The sequence below is a fragment of the Manis javanica genome, chromosome X (assembly GCF_040802235.1).
Source record: "Manis javanica isolate MJ-LG chromosome X, MJ_LKY, whole genome shotgun sequence".
NCBI classification, from domain to species: domain Eukaryota; kingdom Metazoa; phylum Chordata; class Mammalia; order Pholidota; family Manidae; genus Manis; species Manis javanica.
In genome coordinates this window covers 53070819-53094427 of record NC_133174.1, presented here as the reverse complement: position 1 = coordinate 53094427, position 23609 = coordinate 53070819, and the positions used below count along the sequence as shown (strand labels likewise).

The 23609-nt window shown below is 42.8% G+C and overlaps 1 protein-coding gene across 1 annotated transcript in view; it reads right to left on the bottom strand.

Moving 5' to 3' along the window:
- Window positions 1–336: 336 nt before the first annotated feature.
- Window positions 337–23609, bottom strand: part of MSN (moesin) — an 87514-nt gene continuing 64241 nt past the window's right edge. The window contains exons 5-13 of the mRNA XM_037017101.2: window positions 13734–13817; window positions 12391–12537; window positions 11297–11393; window positions 9707–9870; window positions 5421–5551; window positions 5001–5161; window positions 3716–3808; window positions 3136–3360; window positions 337–2602 (exon numbers count right to left, since the gene is read on the bottom strand). Coding sequence (XP_036872996.1) covers window positions 2438–2602; window positions 3136–3360; window positions 3716–3808; window positions 5001–5161; window positions 5421–5551; window positions 9707–9870; window positions 11297–11393; window positions 12391–12537; window positions 13734–13817 — 1267 coding nt within the window. The 3' untranslated portion in view covers window positions 337–2437. The remainder of the gene's footprint in view (window positions 2603–3135; window positions 3361–3715; window positions 3809–5000; window positions 5162–5420; window positions 5552–9706; window positions 9871–11296; window positions 11394–12390; window positions 12538–13733; window positions 13818–23609) is intronic.

The window sequence follows — 23609 nt, the reverse complement described above, 5'->3', positions numbered from 1 at the left end:
GAGTCCAGAAATACAAACCACCCATCACAAGTAACTCTGAAGTCCCAATGCCAAGCAAGTCCAGGAGCCTCACACAGTCAATGCAGGACTCACCTATACTGGAAAAGTCAGCCTGGAGCTAAGGGAAGGGCATAAGCCATTAAATCAAACAGTTCCTGTACCCTCTGGCAGTTATTCTACTTTTTCAAGTCCATTCCCTCTTTTATAAAATGAAGTCATATCCACTCCCCATAGGACTGAAGTGTGGATGAAATGAGACCATCAGAAAGTGGTCTATAGAGTGCAAATTACAGTGAAGTATCTTCTGGCTACCACAAAAGAAAGATCAAGTCACAGTGAAGTCTTCCTAAATTTTATTGGCATTGAAACTGAACATGGGTTGAGCATAAACCCCTCCAAATACAATTTTTAAAAATCAAAAATACACATACACAAAAACCTGAATACAAAATCTAACCTTTCTCCTGAGACTCCCTGGGGGTGGGTTACTGTCCTTAAGGTATCTAGATTGCCCCACAATTCCAGGTTTGAATTTAACTAATATAAGGCATATTAGCAAGAGAGTGTCAATACATTTCACAGCAATGCACATAAGCCTCCCCAAGGTCATGTGAGGGATTGTGGGGGTGGGGGTGGAGGAAGATCAAAGCCATGGGCTCTGGGCTAGAGGCAGTGCATGGAGGGATGTGCATGGAGGGACAGTATGACCCCTTGGGGACTGAACTCTGGAGAGAAGGCAAAAAAAAAAAGAAAGAAAGAAAGAAAACAATAAAACCAAATACCAAGCACTTTAAGAATGGATTTTATGACCTATAATGACAGATGACATCACTAACACTGAAAGCTTCTTACATTGTTTCTGGCAAAGTATTCTTTTATAATATAGTATATGCTTCCCAGGTATGGGGGTGGTAAAGGAATTAAGCCAAAATGATCCCGCCCTAAGACTAATATCTTCTAAGGGTACGTTAGCAAGAAACATAGAAATCAATATTGAGATAGATGCCACTAAGATACATAATACTGGTAGAAAGAAAAAGAGCACACATGAGACAGAGAAGAGGAAGAAGATGCTCCTGGGTCAGGGTGTGGAAGAGACCAGGTCAGAGGCCCCAACAGTTCTCTGGTTTACAGTTCCAAGGAATGGCACAGATGGTGGCAGGACCTAGATTAGAGGTTTGTCAAACACAGTCAGCACCCAGCCACCATCTTGGAGGGTGGTTACAGGAATTAACCCTTGAAGGAGTTAAGCAAACTGTGGCATCCAGGCCTCCCTCTTGTCAGTACACTTAGCTTCTTCCACCCACTCACCATTTGAGCCAACTGGCATCAACTCCAAGCCTCACCATACCAAGACCTGGATGGCCCTGAAGCAGGAGCTATGACCCAAGTAACTGTTAGAAGAAGTGGCCTGGGACCCCTGGCAGGGAAAATGCTGAATCCAGGTGTCAACAATTCCTTCCTTTGACAAAAGTCCTGGATGGGGCTGGCTGGGTTTTTGGATAACCATCCTTACTGTTCTAGCTGGAGGGGATGTGGGGATTGAACTGGGGAGGGACAGATCCCAAGAAGGTATGAAGAACCCAGAATACTAAGAGATAACCTCTTCCCACTGAGGTCACTTAAGCCTAGGCTCCCATAAGATATTGAGGCAGGACAATACAGGGGAAGAACACAGCTTTGAAAATCACTGTGTCACAGTTGCTTGAAGTGAATTGCCAATAGCCTTCTAGACTGTTGATGAAACATTGTACAGGCACTGTCTACCCCCACCTTACCCAGGAGAAAAACTAAGTCACTGAACTTAGGGACAAGGCTTACTGGGACTGAGTTTATAACAGGCACAATATGGGAGGTAGAGAGAAGTATGACAGAGCATCTTTTTTAAAAAAAAGAACCCAATCATTACAAAGCCTAAATAGGTCTAGAAGGAATGAGCATTGGGAGGCCTAATCCTAGGTCAGTTAACATCTTAGAGCATATAGCCAGGGCTCTGCCTCCTTCTCTAAGTCCTGTGACAAACACTCCAATTCTGAAAATCACAGGACCCTGAAGAGGAAGGTGGTGATGGGGCAAGGATGAGCTAGTTTTCAGCTTACTCCACACTTGACTCCTGCAGCACAGTAAATGTGGGGATTGCTTCCCAAATCAAGTCAGAAGGTGCCTCTCAGCTGGGGAAGTGGTCTCTTCTAAGGAAGCTAGATTGGATGGGACATAGAAGCAGGGTCCCACGGGCACCATAGTGGGTCACATCTCTCTGCCCAGAGTTGTGAGTGAGGGCTGAGAGCTAGGTTTGGTCTCATGGCTGAACTGAATGCTTAGCATGACTCCAGGGCTGTTCTAGTTAGTGGCTCCAGCACAGTGTGAGTTAGGCAAGAGTGTAGGACTATGTGGGAAAGGAAGAAGAGAGGAGGGGTCCCTAGAGGCTGAGTGTCCATTACATGGACTCAAACTCATCAATGCGCTGCTTGGTGTTGCCCTGCCGGATCTGGCGCAGGGTCTTGTATTTGTCTCGGCCCAGTCTCATGTTCTCAGCATGGATCATGTCATTGGCAGTCTTCTTGGACTCATCACGGGCATTAGCCAGCTCTGAAGTGAGGGCCTGTGAGGGTGCAAGGGGAAGAGGAGTTAATAGCTTCCTCCTCATTTTACCTCCCCTTATTTAACCACATGTATTCCCTCCCTCCCTCTCTCTCTGTTCCTCAACCAGCCCATTCTCTCTCCACCCACCTTACTACATGCATACACTTTTTTGAGACCCATTTCCAGCCCTGTTAGGACTATAGTGTGGCAAGAATAAAACAAAAAACACAAGCTCAGGGAATCAATGACAGGTATTCCCTGAGAGTAAAACAATGTGTGAAAGATTCAGGTAGGAATCAGGTCAGCTAAGTATTTTCTGAGTATGAGGTCAATGGAATACGGGAGGAGGATGGAGCAGAGAAAGGGAAAAGGTAGCCCAGAGTCTGTTTAATAACTGAGAAGGCCTACCTTTTAACCTCTCAGTTGAGAAAGGCTCAGGTTCTCATATAGCACTGAGACAGGCTCCTCTACCTAACCCCCATGATAAGCCAGGGAAGGCCAAGGGCTACTAAGTCAAAGTACATGGTCTCCCTGTTGGTCCTGCCTGGATACCTTCAGGTGCTTCTGCACACGCTCATTTTTCTCTGCCTCAGTGGTGCGTTCCTCCTCACTGCGGTCCTTGGCCATGGCATCAGACCGTAGGTCAGCACTGGCCTCTGCCCCATTCTCATCCTGCTCATCTTGCTCATTCTCGGCAGGCTCTGCCACATGAGGTGTACTCATAGCAGTCTTCAGCTCAGCACGGGTCTTCTCCAAGTCTTCTTGTACCATCTGAGCCTGTCCAGTAACAGAAGGAGAGAAGGACCAATAGTCAGACCAGGATAACTTGCAGCATCCTACACATGCCTAGAATGGCTCACTAGGAGGTACCAGGTAAGCCAAGTCTCTTCAACTGCCTGAATCTTAGTTTCCTTAGCTGTACAATAGGAGCAACTGTACCAGTTTCCCTGGGGTAATGGAGAATTCTGGTAAGTATCTGAGAAATAAAGCCTTGAGCTCCTTCTCCTATGATGTCCACTGTCAAGGAAGGATAGAAGGGGTATGGAACCCCAACCTAAGGAATTTAAGAAACTAGAACCTATGCATGTGGCATCACTTCCCATGATGCATTGCTATGGGCACTGTGTCTTACCTTCTGCTGCCATTCCACAGCTTCACTCTCCTTCTTCTGTCGGGCCATCTCCAACTGGGAGATACGAGCTGTCAGCTCTGCCATTTCCAAGGCCTATGGATATATTGGAAGCTTGTGAGTCTGAGTCTTCTGGTCCTCAGGGACCCCAGTTCCCCTGGGGAAGCAATAGGGAGAGCATGCTGCTCCACCTGCTTGCTATCCTAGAGGCTCTTTTTACCACAACTCATTCAGAAAGCACAGAGGGCCATTCCTATCCTCAGATCTACCATAGTACCCTATTAACTCAGAACCATTTCCTTCTAAGTCAGAGCTTCCCAGCTAGACTATAGACTTCCTGAAAACAAATTTCTATCTCTTCCTCACATAACCCTCCCTCCCTTTCCCATCTCCTCTTTCTCTCCCCTTTTCTTTCTCATTACTGCCCACTGCACAGCTAAGGACTTCAAAGTAAAGCTTTGAAGATGACTGTGTCACTGCCTGAAGTGTAAGACACCTCCCATTATCCTAGAATCTCAGGGCTCAATTAAGACTCTTCCCAGGACAAGTATGGAAAGGACACTCAAGGGTCACAAGGTGATCTGAGCAAGAGGAAAAAAAGCTTATGCATACACTTAACATTTTGGGTAAAGCTTCCCCCTGAGAATTAGGTCTTGCTTCCCTGCACAACCCTCCAAACAGTACAGGGGAAGGACACAGGTCAAGAAACTTGGACCACAGGCTCTTAACTTCTGTGTCACAGAACCCTTGGAAATTGTGATGCAAATATAGATGCTCACCCTGCACCCCTGAAAAATGCATAGACACATAGTTTTACATATGATTTTAGGAAGTAAACTGGTTCAGAGAGGCAAAAATGGTTTCTTATCCTTACTCAGCCACAACTGGGTGACCTTTGGCAAATCTCTTAAACCTCTCTGAACCCTAATTTCCTTAACTGGGTATATTATCCCATATGGATTAACCCCATTTGGTTACTGGGAAGAAGAAATAAGAAAGTAAGGGAAAGGGAAAAGTTGCTAAGATAGCTTGTAACACACAGCAGGTAGTCAATCAAGTGTATTCCCTTCCTTTTCTTTGTCAGGTCATCAGCTCAGATCCCCAAGGGCTAAGAAACTACAGAAAAGGGTTAGGAAAGCCTGTTTGCAAACGTTCCTGGGCTACACTAGTGACTTATCAGCTTACTTCTGAATGAGGCATACACTGAAGGCAGAGGCAGCTGTGAATAGGCAGGCAGACAGGGGAGGAAATTCAGGTCTCATAATCCCAGCCCGTTTTATAGCTTTACCAGCTGTTCCTGAGTCTTCTTCTGGTTTCGGGAGGCCTGCAAAAGGGCCTCTTTGGCCTCTTCAGCTTCTTGACGCTCTTTGGCCAGTTTTTCAGCCTCACTCTGGGCACGTTTCCGTTCCTGTTCAAGTTCCAGGGCTCTGCGGGTCTGTTCTTCCAGCTCTACCAAGAGAAGGAGGGGAAAATGCAATGAAGAGTGCAGAGATGAAGAAGGGACTCCTATCTTCTTTCCTGGAAATGCTTCACTCCAGAGCACAGCTGGAAGAAATCTTTGGGCCCTCTTCCTCTTGCCCATTCTTCATCTATCAGTAGCCACATCTGGATTATATGGCCTACATTTGCAGTTCGGGCAGAAGGGTCTCCATCTCCAACAAGTCAGGCTCTGAGAAAACTCAATCTCAAAGATGGCTCAAAGACTCACCTTGCTGAGCCTTCTTAGTCTGTTCTTCAATCTGCTTCAGTTTCTCCATCAGTTCCTCCTTCTCCCGTTCAATCTTCTCCTTCTCCTTTTCTGCCATCTCACGCTTCTTCTTCTCATTTTCTAGCAGAGCACTAGGAAAGGAGAAAGGGATGGAATAGGATAGCACAGCCACACGGAAGCCTTGGAATCCCCAAGGCTCTCTGGCATTAGACTCCCAGTCTCTACCCTTCTAAAACACTCAGGCATTGTGTGTTGGGACCACTCTACCTTATCTCCACATCCTTGCCCTCACATCATAGCCCCACACAGGCCAGTACAATCAGGGCCCTGTCAGTTTACCCCAGAGTCAGGAGACCCAACCTGGACATCTGGCTCTGCCATTAACATGAAGGTAATGTGAGTAAACTTTGTTATGTCACCTTTTTGCTCTTGCTCTCAGTACCCCTATGTGTAAAATGGCCTAATTAAGTACTTCCCTGTAGAACTTATGAAGTTAAAGGGGGACAAGTTTTGGCTCTGTGCTGGGATACTGTGCTTTAAAGCATGGTGATCTCTATGACTAAGGCATCAGTCCTCAGGCTTAACTCTACCTGCCCTCTGAAGCCCAGCTCTAGGTTACTTTTTTCCAGAATGTGTTGCAAATATAGAATATACATTTGCTTTTTCTTGCCCCAACATCTCTTCTAGGAGGCTTTATTTTCTTTCTTGGCTAGATGTCTTTCTTGTCTCTGAGCCCTCAGAATACTTGGCCTATCTATCCTCTCTCCATTCCTCCTGCTATTTTTATCCATAGCACTTCTGACCATCCCACATTCTACTTAAGTTGCTTCTTTGTTCTGTCTGTCTCTTCCTACTAGAATTACAGCTTCATGAGAGCAGGGATTTTTGTCTGTCTTTTTTTTCACTGCTCAGTACTTACTGAGTGAATGAAATGACACAGCAATTGTAGCTTAAACAGTTACGTATATACTTCTTTCCCCCACTAGACTATGAGGTCCTTGAGGACAGGTTCCTGCCAGATCCACCTGTATTAACTGCCCCCAATCTCAGGAAATTTTTTTCTGAATAAATGTGAACCTCAGTGTCTAACCTCTCATACATGACTGGAAGCTTCCTGAGGTTCCAAATTCTTTATGACAGAGTACCTACTAGAACACTGCTCTCAAACCTTAACATATATTGGGACCCTATTTTTTAAATAACTTATTGAGGTGAACATCACATAATGTAAAACTGACCATTTTAAAGTTAACAATTCAGTAGCATTTAGTACATTCACAATGTTGTACAAAAACCATGATGATCAGCTATGGAAGTACATTTTTCTGATAATGTTCCTTTCTCTTAAAAAAAAAAAGGAGTTCCTGTGTGGTGATCTCCAATAGGTTCTTCACAATGGTATAAAGGTCATATCAAAGTGTGGGCAAAGGGTTTGTTTGTGTTTATATAGAGGATCAAAGCCTAATTTGGCTACACAGAAAACGAATTAAGATATGATATGATGAAGAACTTCCAACATTAACATCCTCTGGAAGAGTCATTCCAGAAGATGAACATCAAAAAACTTCAACAAAGATCCTGGCGCTGCTGCAGTTGTAGCTGCATTCATCCCACCGGTTCCTGGACTTGCCATTGGAATGAAGAAGGAGATATCTAAGCTGGCCTGTGCATACAGTAAAACAACAAATTTGACTAGATTTATACTGTCGGAACTCAACCAAGAATTAGGAGAAGTGCAAGTTGCAGTGCTCCAAAATCGTGCAACTATAGACTATCTACTGTTAAAAGAACATATGGGATGTGAACAGTTCCCAGGAATGGGTTGTTTTACTTTGTCCGATTTTTCTCAAACTATTCAAATTCAGTTAGACAATATACATCATATCATTGATAAGTTTTCACAAATGCCTAGGGTACCTAACTGGTTTTCTTGGTTTCATTGGATATGGCTGGTAATTGTAGGTCTGCTTTTGTTATGTAGCTGTATTCCTATTATGTTAATGTGTGTGCACAATTTAATTAGTAGTTTAAAACCTATACATGCTTATGTTACTCTACAAGAAGATATGTCAAAGAAATAATCAAACTTCCCATGTTTTCTTCCATCTGCTACTTCTATAGCTTTTCTTCTTCCTTCCTAATTACAACCCTTTAGTAGAATTTGTGTCTCATATCGAAAATTACTGAGTATCATAATTCTTCCAAGTGTTAAAGATACCTCAAGACAAATGCTGGGCATGGAAGCTACAGGGCATAAATCTGCAAAGAAGTAAAAAGCTAACCTTTTCAAACAATATTGCTTCTCTCGAACTTACCAACTTTACATTTCCCTGTATGGCCCCGGAAGATGACTGGTTAGCCAGAGATGGGTAAGATTCCTCAAGGGAGGAACAACCTAATACAGGCACAGTCGCAGGGGGGCCATCAGGAGAGAAATTGGGGATCAACAGAGGGGAGGCTTAGAACCTCACCCCTCCTGTTTTGAGCGAAATCTTCTGCATCCGTGGATGTTTTGTTGCCCTTGTCTAGCTTGGATTAATACTTAGTCTATAGGCACACACCTGATCATCTACATTTGCCCTCTTACAGCACTAAAATTAAGTTTTCTACCTTTATCTTGCATCTACCTACCACTTCAGCATTTTATTAAAATAATAATAATAATAATAATAAGGGAGAAATGTGGGATTCACATATAAATCAAGTATAAAAATCAAATGAATAATCATATCTGACTTGATTGTTTATAGTTCTTTTGATGCGTGATCAAAACTGAAAGTTTCTGTGATATGACTGCCTTTGCACTGTTCACCATGTAAAAACTTAATCATTATGTAAGAACTTGTTCACCATGTAAGAACTTGTTCGGTATGCTTCAGAAGATTGGAGACTGTTGAGAAAGAGGCTTGGGGTTGATTAATGACTGTGCATTGAGTCCCCTATACAGAATTTTAACAACCATTTGATCAATAAATATGAGAGACGCCCGTTCAAAAAAAATAAAAATAAAAATAAAATAAAATAAAATAAAATAAAACTTAATAAAAAAAAAACCATCCCTATCTAGTTCTAAAACATTTTCATCACTCCAAAGTAAAACTCCATACCCATTAAGCAGTTTTTCCCATCTCTACCAGCCCCCATCAACCACCTATTTGCATTCTGTATCTATGTATTTACCTATTCTGGATACTTCATATAAATGGAATCATACAGTATGTGAAATTTTGTGTCCGGTTTCCTTCACTTAGCACAATGTTTTAGAGGTTCCACTTTGCTTGGTTCCTTTTTATGGCTAAATAACATTCCACTATAGGACTATACAATTTGTTTATCAAGTCATCCATTGGTGGACACTTGGGCTGTTTCCACCTCTTGGCTCTGCACTGTTATAAACACGTCTACACATGGCTTGTTTGGACACCCGTTTTCAATTCTTTTGAGTATATATCTGTAAGTGGAATTGTGGGATCATATGATAAAATTCTATGTTTAACTTTCTGAGGAACCACAAAACTATTCCCACAGCAGCAGAACCATTTTACATTCCTACCGGCAATGTACATTTCCAATTTCTCTACATTTTTGCCAGCCCCCAGTTATGGTATTGTTTTTATTTATCATAACCATATTAGTGAATATGAAGTGGTACCTCACTGTGGCTTCGATTTTCATTTCCCTAATGACTAAGGATGTTTTCATGTGCCTGCTGGCCATTTGCATATCTTCTTTGGAGACTTGACCATGTTGGATGTTATGCAGATTCTGAATCAGTTGGTCTGATGTAGTCTCAGATTCTGCCTTTCTAACAAGTTCCCAAGTTGATACTGATGCTTGCTGAGCCTTGTTGCACTTTGAGTAGCAAAGGGCTACAGTGCACAGGGACTTGGTGAGGAAAATTCTGGTAGCTTTGCCCAATTCCACTCAAAAACCCTATAGAATCCAGATTTAAATGCTCATGGAGTCTTCTGCTACTACAACTGTAAATTATCAGATAGCCCACAGCAATGAAGAGTCTGCCTAGAAGAGCAAAAACATGAGGGTCATAGACAATGGGGAGCTATGAAACACCCCTCCCTCCTAAGAGCCTGTGAAATCCTAGGCTTCTGATTCCTAGTTCCTGGAGATGGGGATGCCTGAGGGGGTGTCTGTCATCCCTGAACAGTTTCTCTTTCTCTCTGTGTACCAGGATGACTGCATGCCCTGCCTTTAGCAGGCCTGGCACCTTTGAAAAATTAAATTTCTTTCCCTGACTGTACCCTATAACCCAGTTCCATAGCACCTACCGCTCCATTTGCTTCTGATGCTTCTCCTCCCGGGCCTGTGCCTTCATCTGCTGTACCTCAATGGTGTCAGGCTTGCGGCGGCGCATGTACAGCTCATGATTTCCCATGCACAGGGCCAAGATGCGCTTGTTAATCCGTAGCCGGGGAGCATAGAAGACAAAGTCCTGGTGGGGAACCAATGATCACAATTTGAAGGGATAGAAGAAGGTGAGTTTCTGCCTTCTGAAAAGCTAAATCCAAAAGCACTAGAAAGATTTTCTCATGTTATAGATGGGAAGATTAATTATCAGAATAGTGAAGTGACTTGCCCAAGGTCAAAGAGCAGGTTAGTGGCTAACACAGTACTAGAACACAGGCATCTTGGCTCTGAAATCAGTGCTCTTCCCATCAAACCTGTTTCTTTCAACCTTTGCTTATGAAAAGCATCCTAAAAATACTCTCATTCCAGTTGAAAGACAGGAACTGACTTTATCTTCTAGTTAGGGATCCTGCTGAGTCTCAGGGGCCTCTCTTAGAGGTCCAAAAACAACAAAAACCACACACACGCACACACACACACAAGAAAGTCCAGTGAGTTTGAGTTCATTACTACAAATATCACTGGACCAAGGTCATTGGCTGATGTGCTAACCTGCCACTGAACCCAAACTACTACTGTCTCATATAGCTTGGGGTGCACTGGAAGTAGCACAAGCTCCAGAAGTTTTTTTTGCATATCTTTTTTGTATAACCAATGTATAAATGCCAGCTCAACCATTTTTAGCTGTGTTATCTTGGGCAAATCACTTCATCTCTCCGAACCTCAATTTCACTGATTACAAAATGGGTATGCCACCACATACCTGACAATGTTGTTGAGAGTTTAAGGAGACAACACACATAAAGTGGCTAGCAGAGGTAGTTCAGAGAGCTCAGGGCTGGAGAACAATGGCTGAGGCCTCATGAGAAGGGTCTGGGCCATTATGCCTTGCTGGACACAAGGTACATGAGAAGAGAAGACCCTCATCCTACTCCCAATCACCAACTTTCCAGTCTTGCCAACTGCAGGCAACTGAGTAGGTGTCAAGTGTGGCAAGCAAATTAGAGGAATGACTGGACCCAAAGCACTTTCTTGTTCTTCAGTTGCTCTGGAGAGAAGTCTTGAGAAGATAGCAGCAAAGTTATACCAAAAAGAAAGTCTGCAGGATCATCTTTGTATCTGAACTTCTCCTGGCTCTGTCCTTTGTGCACAATTAAATATAAATCAAGTTCATAAACAATTTCTACTTTCTGGATCCTAAAGGCTTTAAAAGATAAGAAACACTCTGTTTCCACCCCAGAGCCTTTGGTAGCAGAAGAAAGTGGCTAAGAGGCTACACTTGGACTGTCTGTGGCTTTCCCTCATCCATGCTGCTCCTGAGACACAGGTAGCAGGGTGGCACCAGGTACAGGATGCCATCTGGCCACTTCCTGGCTCATTTTTGCCTCCTGTTCCCACCCCTACACAAAAAAAAGTCAGAGAAAGGAGACAAAAAGACAATGACAGGATTGTTCCCAGCATTATCCAGGTTTTGCCAAGCACCTGTCTTGCCTTGGGGAGGTGTCACTTACCGGGGCTTTTTTGTCAATGGGTTTGATGACAAATTTCTTGTCATTGAAAGAAATGTTTCTGATTTCACTCCAGGGGAATCCTATCTTGGGAGTCAGTCTGTAGAAATAAAGACCAAGAATATCAGGAAAGAACAAGATGAGAAGGACATAGAGCATTGGTGCCTTGCTTTCCCCTCCACCAACTTCTCCCTTAAGATGGCAGACTCACTGACAGCTCAGCCAGTATCATCACATGCCACTAGGTCAGTTGACAGCACTGAGAATGCACAATGCTCCAACGAACATATTATTCCTTGCTTTTTTACTGTAACTTTTGCTAAGACATGGACCTTGTAACAATCTCTCACAAGAATCCCCAATCCTATTTAACTGGGACTCCTCTATCCAAGGTTGTAAAATTTGGAGAAAAGGTAAATAATGAGCTTCAAGATTCAGAAGTTACATTAACAGTAATCTATTGATCTCCATCCTCACCAAGGGAAGACCAAGGGGGAAAAAATAAGCCAAATGAGATAAAGCTGTAGCAAGAGCAATTATAGGCCAAAAGGCATTTAACATCATATGGGAGTAGTCCTAAAAATTAGATTCTATGCCAGTGCTGTCCCACAGAAATGTAATGACACCCACACATGTAATTTTAAATTTTCTAGAAGCCATATGAAAATAACTAAAAAGAAATAGATGAAATTAATTATGCTAACAGTTCATTTAATCTGGCACATCTTTTAAAGATATAAATCAGTATTTTAAAAAATACTAATGAAACATTTTACATTCAGTTTTTCATACTCAGTCTTCAAAGTGCTGATGTGTAGTTTATACTTACAGCACATCTCAATTCTGAGTACCCACATTTCAAGTGTTCAATAGCTATATGTGGCCAGTGGCTACCAAGGTGGACAGTGTAAGTCTAGTCAATGCAAGATGTAAATGCCTGAAGGAGGTTATGCATCCTGTCATATCTGGGCTGCTCTAAACTAGGCAGAAAAAGAACTATCCAGGTGGGAACTAGGAGATATAGTCTTATTACTCCATGGTGAGCCCTAGTGCTATTTAGAGTGGCCCAAATAAACTAAAAGACCTATGAGTTATACCTGTCATTTTGCTCATAAATGTTGAGACCGAGAGCATCTACCCCCAGCCACAGTTCTGAGCCTTTTTTGTTCTTGATGCTGAAGTAGTTCACACCATACATCTCCAGGTCCTGGGAAATCTTCAGATACTCCAGGACAGCATCCTCCCTAAACAACAGAATAAGGGGTTATAGAGGGGACCCTGTGAATTAGACCTAGGGAGATAGAAAGCCTACATGCTGTGTACTTCTGACAAGAATCTTGTCATTATGGGTGGGAAAGGGGATGGAAGGTGAGCAGATGATGGTGAAAAGCGTACAACATGACTTTTGCCAAGCAAAACCTGCTGACAGGAGCCTAAGGTCTGAGTTTCTGCAATATAATGAGTTGTAAGAAATACATATTTGGTCATTCATCCACAGTTCCTAAAGATACTGCAGTCTTAAAAGGTGAAATGGGTGGCTCATCATACTAATGAGAGACTTTTGGACCCCACCCAAGGGCAGCCTATAGCCAAGAATTTAGTCAATCATGACTATGCAATGAAGCCTCACAAAATCCTCTGAGAAGAGCTTATCATCACTCTCTTCCATCTGACCCTGCTTCTTGGTGAGACAGAGCTTCTACACTTGGGGAACCAGAACTCCTCCATGTGCCAGCAAGCCAGGTCCCAAGTTCCAGGAGGATAGAAGCCCCTTTATTTGGTACATTGCCCTATGTCTCTCTTCATCTGCCTATTAAAACTTGTATCCTTTTTGCTATCCTTTCTTAAACTGGTAAATGTGTTTTCCTGACTTCTGTGAGCCACTCTAGCAAATGAATCAAACCTAAGTGGGAAGGTTATGGGAAACTCCCATCTGTAGCCAATAGGTCAAAAGCATAGGGAACAGCCTGGGGCTTATGACCAGCATCTAGAGTTGGGGATGGAGGGCAGTCTTGTAGGATGCAGCCCTTAACCTGGGAATCTTAGGCACATTCTTAGTGGTGCCCAGATGGGGTGGTGATGCAAAAATGGAAAGATTTATTGCCCAATTAGACAACCCCCAAATAGTTTACCATGTTTAAAGAGCTCCTTCCCTATTTCTTTCTTGGGGATGAGCCTCTGGTGGCCCAGAAGCTCCCTAGAGATCCTGAGATCCCCTCCATTTCTTTATGGTCACTTTGGGCTACCAGTTCACAAAAAAACAGGGCTTTATAATGGCCCTGATTTGCCTTCTATCTCTAATTTGCCCTGTAATCTGCATTCCTGTTCTTCTCTCTCCAACATCCTCCTGTGTCCTTAGCCCTCTGCCACTTCTCCCTGTGGTACCACCTCATTCTTCTGGCAATGACAATGGAACCCACAGCTTCTAGGGCAGGCTTACCTGAGCATACCCCGATGCTCCTCATGCCACACCTGGATCCGCTCCTCCCACTGGTCCTTGTTGAGTTTGTGCTGCTCCAGGACTCTGGAAAGACAATGAGTAGTGAGTGGTTTAAAGTACAAAGCCCAAATGCAGGGATAAAGAGAAGCCCACTTAGCTTGCTGAGAGGTTGATGCAAAGAGGATGTAGAGTCAACCCACTGGGGTCACACTGGAAGCAGACTAAAATTACAGCAGGAGGTATTAATTGGACATAGGAAACTGCCACAGATGTAGGAGAGGTATAAGAATGGGTGACCAAGAAAGACAATGGAAATACCTTCCTTTGTATCTTTAACCAGAAAATCTGTAGTGTACTGTGGTCCCCAAGCCAAGCAGTAATGTATCAAGACTCGGTGCTGACTAGAGGGCCTGAGAGTATGGATAGGCCTCACAGAGGCATGCACATTCTCTCGTAGATCCTTGTGGGATCAACAGTTTGTGCTTGTGAGAACTCAGAGATGAGATTACAGTGTTTGGCTACAGAACAGAGAAATGAAGCCAAATGGCTTTGGGAGAAATTAATAGGTTCAACCTTCCAGATTTACTAAATCATAATCAAAGTTTACTTTAAACAAGCTACCTCAGATACCACAGGAGTGACTCAGGTAGAGTACCAGGGCACAACAATCCCTACCAACATCAGGTGAGTTCTGCATATGGGACTGAGGCTCCCAGAATGAAGAGGTTTTCTGTCCAATGCAAAAGCCTATGAAAGTGACCACTGGATACACTGAGAAAAAAACTAGGGTTAAAAAATCAGGGAGGTGGAGCCAAGATTTTAGCGTGAGTAGAGGAGCGGAAATCTCCTCCCCAAACCACATATATTTATGAAAATATAACAAAGACAATTTTTCCTACAATAGAGACCAGAGGACACAGGACAACATCCAGACCACATCCACACCTGCGAGAACCCAGCGCATAGCAAAGGGGGTAAGATACAAACCCCAGCCCGGCAGGACCCGAGCGCCCCTCCCCCGAACTCCCAGCAGGAGGAGAGGAGTCGAAGCCAGGAGGGAGAGGGAGCCCAGGACTGCTGAAAACCCAGCCCCAGTCATCCGGACCACAGCGCAGACACAGTGCATGAACGGGGTCCTGGATACTAGGGAAACAGGGCAGCAAGACCAGTGAGTGGGTCCCTGAGGCCGGCGCCTGAGGACAAAGAAAAGCGAGAGCTTTTTTTTTTTATTATTATTTATTTGATTTTGTTTTGTTTTGTTTTGTTTTGGCTAGTGCTTTTTGGAAGTCTTAAAGGGACAGGGCGGGACACTTAGTTCAGAGGCAGGGAATCTGGGGATCTCTGGGCACTCTAATCCCCTGGGCAGCAGGGAGCATGGATGCCCCTCACGAAGATAAATAGCTTCCCGGCCGCTCCCCCTCCAACATGTCTACACCATTTTGGAGAAGCTGCCCGAGACAGGTCAGGCCCACAGCAACAGCAGAGATAAACTCCATAGCAACCGGGCAGGAATCAGAAGCCCTGTCTGCGCGCAGCTGCCCAGCACAAGCCACTAGAGGTCGCTGTTCTTCCAGGAGAGGAAGGCCACAAAACAACAAGAAGGGAAGTTCTTCCAGCTGTCACTCGTCCCAGCTCTGCAAACTATTTCTATCACCATGAAAAGGCAAAATTACAGGCAAACCAAGATCACAGAGACAACACAAGAGAAGGAGACAGACCTAACCAGTCTTCCTGAAAAAGAATTGAAAATAAAAATCATAAACATGCTGACGGAGATGCAGAGAAATATGCAAGAGCTAAGGGATGAAGTCCGGAGGAAGATCACGGATGCCAGGAATGAGATTACAAAAGTGAAACAAACTCTGAAAGGATTTATAAACAGAATGGAAAAGAAGCAAGAGGCCATAGATGGAATAGAAACCAGAGAACAGGAACGCATAGAAGCTGACATAGAGAGAGATAAAAGGATCTCCAGGAATGAAACAATATTAAGAGAAGAGTGTGACCAATCCAAAAGGAACAATATCCGTATTATAGGGGTACCAGAAGAAGAAGAGAGAGAAAAAGGGATAGAAAGTGTCTTTGAAGAAATAATTGGTGAAAACTTCCCCAAGCTGGGGGAAGAAATAATCGAACAGACCACGGAAACACACAGAACTCCCAACAGAAAGGACCCAAGGAGGACAACACAAAGACAAATAATAATTAAAATGGCAAAGATCAAGGACAAGGAAAGAGTTTTATAGGCAGCTAGAGAGAAAAAGGTCACCTATAAAGGAAAACCTATCAGGCTATCATCAGACTTCTCGACAGAAACCTTACACGCCAGAAGAGAATGGCATGATATATTGAATGCAATGAAACAGAAGGGCCTTGAACGAAGGATACTGTATCCAGCATGATTATCATGTAAATATGATGGATGGATAAAACAATTCCCAGAAAAGCAAGAGCTGTGGGAATTTGCCTCCCACAAACCACCTGTACAGGGCATCTTACAGGGACTGCTCTAGAAGGGAGCACTCCTAAAAAGAGCACAGAACAAAACACCCAACATACTAAGAAGGGAGGAGGAGGAATAAGAGGGCAGAGAAGAAAAGAATCTCCAGACAGTGTATATAACAGGTCAATAAGCGAGCTAAGTTAGGCAGTATGATACTAAAGAGGCTAAAATTGAACCTTTGGTAACCACGAATGTAAAGCCTGCAATGGCAATTAGTACATATCTATCAATAGTCACCCTAAATGTAAATGGACTGAATGCACGAATCAAAAGACACAGAGTAATAGAATGGATAAAAAAGAAAGCTGCTTACAAGAAACTCACCTCAAACCCAAAGACATGCACAGACTAAAAGTCAAGGGATGGAAAAAGATATTTCATGCAAACAACAGACAGAAGAAAGCAGGGCTTGCAGTACTAATATCAGACAAAACAGACTTCAAAACAAAGAAAGTAACAAGAGATAAAGAAGGACACTACATAATGATAAAGGGCTCAGGCCAACAAGAGGATATAACCATTCTAAATATATATGCACCCAACACAGGAGCACCAGCATATGTGAAACAAATACTAACAGAACTAATGGGGGAAACAGACTGCAATGCATTTATTTTAGGAGACTTCAACACACCACTGAACCCAAAGGAGAGAACCACCAGGCAGAAAATAACTAAGGACACACAGACACTGAACAACACACTAGAATAGATGGACCTAATACACATCTATAGAACTCTACATCCAAAAGCAACAGGATACACATTCTTCTCAAGTGCACATGGAACATTATCCAGAATTAGACCACATACTAGCCCACAAAAAGAGCATCAGTAAATTCCAAAATACTGAAATTTTGGACCACACCAACTTTTCAGACCACAAAGGTATAAAACTAGAAATGAATTCTACAAAGAAAACAAAAAGGCTCACAAACACATGGAGGCTTAACAACATGCTCCTAAAAAATCAATGGATCAATGAACAAATTAAAATAGAGATACAGGGGAGGCGGAGCCAGGATGGCGGCGTGAGTAAAGCAGTGAAAATCTCCTCCCAAAAACACATAGGGCTATGAAAATATAACAAAGGAAAATCTTCCTAAAATAGAGACCACAGGACACAGGACAACATCCAGACCACATCCACACCTGCAAGAACCCAGCACCTTGCGAACGGGGTAAGATACAAGCCCTGGCCCGGCGGGACCCGAGCGCCCCTCCCCCCGGCTCCCAACAGGTGGAAAGAAACCGGAGAGGTTTTTTTTTTTTTTTTTTTTTTTTTGCGAGTGCTTTTTGGAAGACTTAAAGGGACAGGGACCCCATTGCTAGGGGGGCAGGGTGGCGGGACCGGTGAGCAAGTGCCTGGAACTGGCACCTGAGGACAAAGAACATCGCATGTTTTTCCCCACGGGACTGGTGAGCGGGTGCCTGAGACCGGCGCCTGAGGACGGAGGAAATCGCGTGTTTCCCCCCCCCTTTTTTTTTCTTCTCTTTTTGGCGAGTGCTTTTTGGAAACCTTAAAGGGACAGGGACCCCGTTGCTACGGAGGCAAGGTGGCGGGACTGGTAAGCGGGTGCCTGGGACCGGCGCCTGAGGACAAAGAATATCGCGTGTTTTTCCCTGTGGGACCGGTGGGTGGGTGCTTTTTGGAAGCCTTGAAGGGACAGGGACCCTGGTGCTAGGGAGGCAGGGCAGTAGGACCAATGAGCGGGTGCCTGGGACCGACGCCTGAGGAATAAAAAAAAAATTGCGTGTTTTATCCTTTTTTTTTTCTCTGTTCCCTCTCTCATTGTTGCTGTTGTTGTTTTGGTTTGGAGAGTGCTTTTTTGAAGTCTTAAAGGGGCAGGACAGGTCACTTAGACCAGAGGCAGGGAATCTGGGGATCTCTGGGCACTCTAACCCCCTGGGCAGCAGGGAGCACAGAGGCCCCTTACGGAGATAAATAGCCTTCAGGCCGCTCCCCCTCCAATGGGGCTCCACCATTTTGGAGGAGCAGCCCCAGCCAGGCCACGCCCACTTTCACAGTGGAGATAAACCCCATAGCAAGTGGGCAGGAAGCAGAAGCCCTTTCTGCGCACAGCTGCACAGCACAAGCCACTAGAGGTCGTTATTCTCCCAGGAGAGGAAGGCCACGAACCAACAAGAAGGAAAGCTCTTCCAGCAGTCACTTGTACCAGCTCTGCAAACTATCTCTATCACCATGAAAAGGCAAAACTACAGGCAGACAAAGATCACAGAGACAACACATGAGAAGGAGACAGACCTAACCAGTCCTCCTGAAAAAGAATTCAAAATAAAAATCATGAACATGCTGACAGAGATGAAGAGAAAAATGCAAGAGCAATGGGAAGAGATACAGAGAAAAATGCAAGAGCAATGGGATGAAGTCCAGAGGGAGATCACAGATGTCAGGAAGGAGATCACAGAAGTGAAACAATCCCTGGAAGGATTTATAAGCAGAATGGAAAAGATGCAAGAGGCCATTGAAGGAATAGAAGCCAGAGAAGAGGAACATATAGAAGATGACATAGAGAGAGATAAAAGAATCTCCAGGAATGAAACAACACTAAGACAACTATGTGACCAAGCCAAAACGAATAATATTCGTATTATAGGGATAACAGAAGAAGAAGAAAGAGGAAAAGGGATAGAAAATCTCCTTGAAGAAATAATTGCTGAAAACTGCCCCAAACTGGGGGAGGAAATAATCGAACAGACCATGGAATTACACAGAACCCCCAACAGAAAGGGTCCAAGGAGGACAACACCAAGACACATAGTAATTAAAATGGCAAGGATCAAGGACAAGGAAAGAGTTTTAAAGGCAGCTAGAGAGAAAAAGGTCACCTATAAAGGAAAACCCATCAGGCTATCATAAGACTTCTCGACAGAAACCCTACAGGCCAGAAGAGAATGGCATGATATACTGAATGCAATGAAACAGAAGGGCCTTGAACCAAGGATACTGTATCCAGCACGACTATCATTTAACTATGATGGCGGGATTAAACAATTCCCAGACAAGCAAAAGCTGAGGGAATTTGCTTCACACAAACCACCTCTACAGGGCATCCTACAGGGACTGCTCTAGATGGGAGCACTCCTAAAAAGAGCACAGAACAAAACACACAACATATGAAGAAGGGAGGAGGAGGAATAAGAAGGGAGAGAAGAAAGAAATCTCCAGACAGTGTATATAACAGCTCAATAAGCGAGCTAAGTTAGGCAGTAAGATACTAAGGAAGCTAATCTTGAACCTTTGGTAAGCACGAATCTAAACCCTGCAATGGCAATAAGTACATATCTCTCCATAGTCACCCTAAATGTAAATGGACTTAATGCACCAATCAAAAGACACAGAGTAATAGAATGGATAAAAAAGCAAGACCCATCTATATGCTGCTTACAAGAAACTCACCTTAAATCCAAAGACAAGCATAGACTAAAAGCCAAGGGATGGAAAAACATATGCCAGGCAAACAACAGTGAGAAGAAAGCAGGGGTTGGAGTACTAATATCAGACAAAATAGACTTCAAAACAAAGAAAGTAACAAGAGATAAAGAAGGATACTACATGATGATAAAGGGCTCAGACCAACAAGAGGATATAACCATTCTAAATATATATGCACCCAATACAGGAGCACCAGCATATGTGAAGCAAATACTAACAGAACTAAAGAGGGAAATAGACTGCAATGCATTCATTGTAGGAGACTTCAACACACCACTCACCCCAAAGGATACATCCACCGGGCAGAAAATAAGTAAGGACACACAGGCACTGAACAACACACTAGAACAGATGGACCTAATAGACATCTATAGAACTCTACATGCAAAAGCAACAGGATACATATTCTCCTCAAGTGCACATGGAACATTCTCCAGAATAGACCACATACTAGCTCACAAAAAAGCCTCAGTAAATTTCAAAATATTGAAATTCTACCAACCAATTTTTCAGACCACAAAGGTATAAAAGTAGAAATAAATTCTACAAAGAAAACAAAAAGGCTCACAAACACATGGAGGCTTAACAACATACTACTAAATAATCAATGGATCAATGAACAAATCAAAATAGAGATCAAGGAATATATACAAACACATGACAACAACAACACAAAGCCCCAACTTCTGTGGGACGCAGCGAAAGCAGTCTTAAGAGGAAAGTATATAGCAATCCAGGCACACTTGAAGAAGGAAGAACAATCCCAAATGAATACTCTAACATCACAATTATCAAAACTGGAAAAAGAAGAACAAATGAGGCCTAAAGTCAGCAGAAGGAGGGACATAATAAAGATCAGAGAAGAAATAAACAAAATTGAGAAGAATAAAACTATAGCAAAAATCAAAAAAACCAAGAGCTGGTTCATTGGAAAATAAACAAAATACATAAGCCTCTAACCCAAATAATTAAGAGAAAAAGAGAATCAACACAAATCAACAAAATCAGAAATGAGAATGGAAAAATCATGACAGACTCCACAGAAATACAAAGAATTATTAAAGACTACTATGAAAACGTATATGCCAACAAGCTGGAAAACGTAGAAGAAATGAACAACTTCCTAGAAAAATACAACGTCCCAAGACTGACCAAGGAAGAAACACAAAAGTTAAACAAACCAATTACGAGCAAAGAAATTGAAACGGTAATCAAAAAACTGCCCAAGAACAAAACCCCGGGGCCGGACGGATTTACATCGGAATTTTATCAGACACACAGAGAAGACATAATACCCATTCACCTTAAAGTGTTCCACAAAACAGAAGAACAGGGAATACTCCCAAACTCATTCTATGAAGCCAACATCACCCTAATACCAAAACCAGGCAAAGACCCCACCAAAAAAGAAAATTACAGACCAATATCCCTGATGAATGTAGATGCAAAAATACTAAATAAAATATTAGCAAACAGAATTCAACAGTATATCAAAAGGATCATACACCATGACCAAGTGGGATTCATCCCAGGGATGCAAAGATGGTACAACATTCGAAAATCCATCAACATCATCCACCACATCAACAAAAAGAAAGACAAAAACCACATGATCATCTCCATAGATGCTGAAAAAGCATTTGACAAAATTCAACATCCATTCATGATAACAACTCTCAGCAAAATGGGAATAAAGGGCAAGTACCTCAACATAATGAAGGCCATATATGATAAACCCACAGTGAACATCATACTGAACAGCGAGAGGCTGAAAGCTTTTCCTCTGAGATCGGAACAAGACAGGGATGCCCACTCTCCACACTATTATTTAACATAGTACTGGAGGTGCTAGCCACAACAATCAGACAAAGCAAATATAAGGAATCCAGATTGGTAAAGAAGAAGTTAAACTGTCACTATTTGCAGATAACATGATATTGTACATTAAAAACCCTAAAGACTCCACTCCAAAACTACTAGAACTGATATCGGAATACAGCAAAGTTGCAGGATACAAAATTAACACACAGAAATCTGTAGCTTTCCTATACAGTAACAATGAATCAATAGAAAGAGAAATCAGGAAAACAACTCCATTCACAATTGCATCAGAAAGAATAAAATACCTAGGAATAAACCTAACAAAGAAGTGAAAGACTTATACTCTGAAAACTACAAGTCACTCTTAAGAGAAATTAAAGGAGACACTAATAAATGGAAACTCCTCCCATGTTCATGCCTAGGAAGAATTAATATCGTCAAAATGGCCATCCTGCCCAAAGCAATATACAGATTTGATGCAATCCCTCTCAAATTAGCAGCAACATTCTTCAATGAATTGGAACAAATAGTTCAAAAATTCATATGGAAACACCAAAGACCCCGAATAGCCAAAGCAATCCTGAGAAAGAAGAATAAAGTAGGGGGGATCTCACTCCCCAACTTCAAGCTCTACTACAAAGCCATAGTAATCAAGACAATTTGGTACTGGCACAAGAACAGAGCCACAGACCAGTCGAACAGATTAGAGACTCCAGAAATTAACCCAAACATATATGGTCAATTAATATTTGATAAAGGAGCCATGGACATACAATGGCAAAATGACAGTCTCTTCAACAGATGGTGCTGGCAAAACTGGACAGCTACATGTAGGAGAATGAAACTGGACCATTGTCTAACCCCATATACAAAGGTAAACTCAAAATGGATCAAAGACCTGAATGTAAGTCATGAAACCATTAAACTCTTGGAAAAAAACAGAAGCAAAAACCTCTTAGACATAAACATGAGTGACCTCTTCTTGAACATATCTCCCTGGGCAAGGAAAACAACAGCAAAATGAGCAAGTGGGACTACATTAAGCTGAAAAGCTTTATACAGAGAAAGACACCATCAATAGAACCAAAAGGAACCCTACAGTATGGGAGAATATATTTGAAAATGACAGATCCGATAAAGGCTTGATGTCCAGAATATATAAAGAGCTCACATGCCTCAACAAACAAAAAACAAATAACCCAATTAAAAAATGGGCAGAGGAACTGAACAGACAGTTCTCTAAAAAAGAAATACAGATGGCCAAGAGACACATGAATAGATGCTCCACATGGCTAATTATCAGAGAAATGCAAATTAAAACTACAATGAGGTATCACCTCACACCAGTAAGGATAGCTGCCATCCAAAAGACAAACAACAACAAATGTTGGCGAGGCTGTGGAGAAAGGGGAACACTGCTACACTGCTGGGGGGAATGTAAATTAGTTCAACCATTGTGGAAAGCAGTATGGAGGTTCATCAAAATGCTCAAAACAGACGTACCATTTGACCCAGGAATTCCACTCCTAGGAAATTACCCTAAGAACGCAGCAATCAAGTTTGAGAAAGACAGATGCACCCCTATGTTTCTCGCAGCACTATTTACAATAGCCAAGAATTGGAAGCAACCTAAATGTCCATCAGTAGATGAATGGATAAGGAAGATGTGGTACATATACACAATGGAATACTACTCAGCCATAAGAAGTGGAAAAATCCAACCATTTGCAGCAACATGGATGGAGCTGGAGAGTATTATGCTCAGTGAAATAAGCCAAGTGGAGAAAGAGAAATACCAAATGATTTCACTCATCTGAGGAGTATAAGAACAAACGAAAAACTGAAGGAACAAAACAGCAGCGGAACTACAGAACCCAAAATGGACTAACAGGTACCAAAGGGAAAGGAACTGGGGAGGATGGGTGGGCAGGGAGGAATAAGGGGGGGGAAGAAGAAGGGGGTTTTAAGATTAGCATGCATAGGGGGAGGGAGAAATGGGAGGGTGGGCTGCACAACACAGAGAGGACAAGTAGTTACTCTACAACATTTTGCTAAGCTGATGGACAGTAACCATAAGTGGTTGTTAGGGGGGACCT